This window comes from Triticum aestivum, chromosome 2B (assembly GCF_018294505.1).
Source record: "Triticum aestivum cultivar Chinese Spring chromosome 2B, IWGSC CS RefSeq v2.1, whole genome shotgun sequence".
Classification (NCBI taxonomy): domain Eukaryota; kingdom Viridiplantae; phylum Streptophyta; class Magnoliopsida; order Poales; family Poaceae; genus Triticum; species Triticum aestivum.
This window is the reverse complement of record NC_057798.1, coordinates 435,057,252-435,061,901: the sequence shown is the minus strand read 5'-3', so window position 1 is coordinate 435,061,901 and position 4,650 is coordinate 435,057,252. Positions and strand designations below refer to the sequence as shown.

The 4,650-nt window shown below is 42.1% G+C and overlaps 1 protein-coding gene across 1 annotated transcript; it reads left to right on the top strand.

Annotated features, from left to right (window-relative positions):
- Positions 1-493: 493 nt before the first annotated feature.
- On the top strand, positions 494-4,415 carry LOC123045321 (membrane-anchored ubiquitin-fold protein 4). The gene is made up of 3 exons (XM_044468322.1): positions 494-932; positions 2,609-2,779; positions 3,962-4,415. Exons 1-3 carry the CDS (start codon positions 734-736, stop codon positions 4,015-4,017), a joined length of 426 nt encoding a protein of 141 aa, XP_044324257.1. The 5' UTR covers positions 494-733; the 3' UTR covers positions 4,018-4,415.
- Positions 4,416-4,650: the final 235 nt, after the last annotated feature.

Here is a 4,650-nt window from a genome sequence, read left to right as displayed (position 1 = left end):
TTCCTCGAAAAGCTTAAACTTAAGTAAATTCACCGTATCTCTGTTACCCTCATTTCAAGACATCTAAATTATGACCCACTACATCAAAATCTGACGGTTTAGGTTCCGTCAATGTTTTCTTCTGTCATGTGTGTGCATACTTCCAAATCAACAATTGATTAAGCTGACATATTTAGGTCAAATAATGATGTAGAAGTATACGCACGTCATATGCACTCAGCGAAGTGGACAATATGTGGGTGTGTGGTGGTGTTATATTGTTTCTCAAAGTAACAATAAGCATGGTTCTAGATATGAGAAAAGAATTATGTAAAATTAATGACATATTCCCTTCGTCCTAAAATGTAAAACGTTTTTAACTTAGATGTGCAATCCTTATGGCATTCTTTAGCAATACTGAAAAAAAAACGTCATAACAAATACAGGAAATTGTAAAAAAAAATTAAAAAGTCAGGAGAAAAAGACCAAGTCCGGAATAACCACCAATCTCACGGGAGAAAAGGAGAAGAGAATTTTCTCCTACCTTTCCTTTGCAGTTGCAAAGCGTCTCCTCTTCTCTCCTGCTCCTCCTCTCCTACCCTCGTTGCCTCCCACCAAACCCTAAACCAAGCTCCGAATCCCTCCCGTCTCTACCCCCACCGAGCTCGCAAGTTCTTGCTTGGAGCAGCCGAGCCCAGCTCAGATTCCCCGCGGGGTCCCGCGAGTATTCGAGGTCTTGGTGGGAGGCCAAGAAATGGCCGAGGGGGAGGAGACCAAGGTGGAGGGAACGAGAGAGGAAGAGAGAGCGGATGCAGGGGCGGGAGCGGAGGAGGAGGAGGTAGAGGTGAAGTTCCGGCTCTTCGACGGCTCTGACATCGGCCCCATCCGCTGCAACGCTGCTGCTACCACCGTCGCCGCACTCAAGGACCGTGTCGTTGCCGACTGGCCCAAAGGTCCTAAAGATTCAATCTCTTGAGCTCTTGATTCTCGCACGATGTGGTGCGATTCTTGTGGTGTGGTGTCTCTGTGCAAGCTCTAGTTTGTGCCTGTGCCATCTGCACCAGTAAATTTGTAAAGGAACCCAGGCTTGTCTGTTCCCTCTGCGTGACGACAGTAGACTGGAATAAGGGGTGATGAGCAAGCTTCATGCTTCTTTATATTTGCTTGTTTGGTGCCTGCAAGATTTGTTGCTTGTCTGATTTTGGGAAAATAGGTGTGCTTCTATAACTAGCAAGTGCTAGGTCTCGTTAATATTCTAAAGTACGGCTTAAATTAGAGAGGTATCAGATGTGTATAGGAGATGTCTTCTTTTACGGTAATAATCCAGGATGGTCTTTGGTGTCTAAGCGAACAGCGGAGGAGCCGTGCTTGGGGCTATAATGTAGGCAGACATGTTAGGGGCTATAATGTAGGCAGACATGTTAATGTGCTTTACCATAGCCCGTTTTGATAAGTGGGACGCTGACAACCCATGATGTGCAGGATGTCTCTGATTTCCAACAAATATGCAACTATTTCCATGAATTCCTTGAATGGGCACCGCAGCACTCCACTTTAGGATATCTTTTAAATTGTTCAATAGTGAGTATGTGATGCTCAAATTATTACTCTATGCCTCTATAGCAAGCCAAAGATGAAGGCTGTGAAGTAGACCACAGAGAGCCCAACAGGAAGATGCCCTAGGAGCCACAAACACTGGAGAAGCTCATTGTGTATTTCATTGTCAGCAGCCACCATGTGTTAATCACATTCTATTTCCATCCACAGGGATATTAAAAAGAATGTCATATCTATTTTGTTGGTAGGGAGTGAAAAATGGGTTCATACATTTGTGCTGTGTTAAATAGCACATGCCTTACATTTGCCATATTGTTTTTATATTTCCATTTGTTTATCACTTAGTTCTGCTGTCTTTGTGTGCTTGTACTCCCTGTTATTGTGGATCAATGAATCTAATGATCGTTATGATTTTAAGACATCTAACTTGTACTTCTCTCAAAAGGCAATATTGTCAAATGGGACAGGAACTTTGCTTAGGATCTGATATTATGGAACATTCTTGTTGATCCGAACTTAACTTCTGCATAGCATTGGGCAGCCTGGTGCACGTAGCTCCTGCTTGTGCAGGGTTCGGGGAAGGGTCCGACCACTTTGGGTCTTCTGTACGCAGCCTTTCCCTACATTTCTGCAAGAGGCTGTTTCCAGGACTCGAACCCGTGACCTCATGGTCACAAGGCAACAGCTTTACCGCTTCTGCATAGCATTGCCTTAAAATTTATCCCGCCTTGACTTCCCTATTTTGTTCTAATTTCTACCAATACATGTTTCTATCTTACCTGCACACAAGGCACATGCCGTGATTTGTCTTCTTATTTTGTCATGATTGCTTCAGTAAAGATAACTGTTCTAATTGTATTTAGCTGCTGTTAATATTTTTGTTCAATTTGATGTAATAAAATTCCTAAAATCCTGCATTTTAAGATGTATGGGTAGCATTTTTGCCAAGGTTTTAGGTAGTTTGCTGCATATGTACTTTCGTACTGCATTTCTGAGTTTTTTTTTCAAGTATAGTTATATCTCCTCCGCTGCTTGTGTAATATTTCTAATTCTGTAATGATTCTGCTTGTAGATAAAACAATTGTCCCAAAGAGTGCTAATGATGTGAAACTGATAAGTGGAGGCAAAATTCTAGAAAATGACAAGAATATTGCACAGTGCAGAGCACCTTTTGGTGATCTTCCCAGCACTGTTATAACAATGCATGTCGTTGTCCAGCCATCATCCGCGAAGTCAAAACCAGGTAAGCTGCAACTTTGTAATATTTGTGTAAAGCATTGCTTATGACTTGTTGAATCTTCCCGTGTGTGTGTCTTACTTAGACTGATTAACATTGTTTCACCATGCAAGTTGTGTCTTAAAATTTCAAATGGGTGCATATCAGTCATTTGTTTCCTTTCTACCATTCATTCTATCACTAATGTGCCATCATATGTGTGGAATCTGCACGAGGAAAAATAATGTTCTTTTGATTCTCTGAAGAGAAAATGATTGTGGATGAAATATGAAAATGTTGACATGAAAGTCATGGAGCTCTGCGCTTCTATCCATGGGAAGTCAGTTTGGTGAGCCTGTTGTCTGTCCCGTAATTCGTAGATAAAATTCTGGTCTTTACCAACGATGCCAGATCACAGATTTGGTTTCTGTCTAATCCCCTCTAATAACCACTTGACAGTACAGCAGAAATTAGCGGAAATTACATTGAAATGTATGTCTCATTAAAGCGCGTAAGATTCTGCTTCTTCACACTTAGATAGGACGCCGTTGGATGCAATGTTATACTCCCTTCAATGGTGTAATTTTTGCTCCTGCCGCAGTTGCCCACGTTTGTTAAACTTATTTCAATGGTATAATTTTTGCTCCCGCCGCAGTCGCCCACGTTGGTTAAATTTATTTCAATGGTATAATTTTTGCTCCCGCCGCAGTCTCTCACATTGGTTAAATTTATGGTCAAACTTAAATCTCGAAAAGTGCGGGCGCACTACATTATGGAATGGAGGGAGTATAATAAAACATTATGACAATAACCACTAAAAGAACACCTGGATTGGGCTAGTCATAATTTGAACTAATTCGTCAACCCTATGCCATTCAGTGTCAAAATCATGCCCTTGGCTGAGATAATGGTTGGCTGGCCCTTGTAACGTTACATTTTAGTTGCCTTTCACCTTTCAGTTGATGGTAACCAGACCATTTCCATTTCCATGATTTGTGATCTGTATACCTAAGGTGGTTGAGTACGGAGACCACTTGCCGAAATTAGATGAACATATTCTATTTTAGCATTTCGACCGTTGGGTACTTAGGTAGTAACTTGTGAAATAAGAACAGTACGAGGCAGTACGGTGTGCCTCGTACAGTTCAAATTTCAGAGGAATGTCAGTCTCGTTCATTTTGCTGAATTATATTAACTTGTTTGTGTCAGACAAGAAGACGAACAAGTTGCCTAAGACCACTCGCTGCTCTTGTACTATACTATGAATGTCAAGTGTACCGTCGACAATAATTTGTGTGCCCGCCAAGAGAGACGACTGGACAGAAGAGGAACATCCAGCACCCAAGACGTGTCGTGTATTGTTGTGAGGTGATATTGTAACTGTAAGCTAGATACTACACAAGAGTCGGTCCAGTCCCTCTGTCGCTAGGGCAATAGCGTCGCTTTGTCTTGTTTTACCCAACAAAGGATGTTTCTATATGATGTACAAGATACACACACATTGCTGGTGCTGTTGCTGTTGTGGAGGGGAAGGACCTGTTGTTCGTGGCCGTGCTAAGTTGGGTTAAAAAGGGTCAAGGTTGTTGGGTGTGTCACGCAACCTGATTGTTTGTTCTCACTTGAGACTCTGTGAAATGATGTTTTACTCCTTGTTCCCTGTTCATCTTTCATGCTTCATTCCGTACTTGGGTCTTGCACCTTTTCTTTCAGTATTTGTTGGGTTGGGTGAGTCACAACTTGGTCACCCACTTCAGTTTGAGCAAAAATCATCTGAAGTTCATGTGCACCAAAATTGCTGGGATTTCAAGTTGAAGAAAAATGCTGTTGCAGAACTCAACTCCAGCAACCGACGATGGGTCTGAATCATAGCAACGGGGTTACAGGAAGGCTCGTGCTAT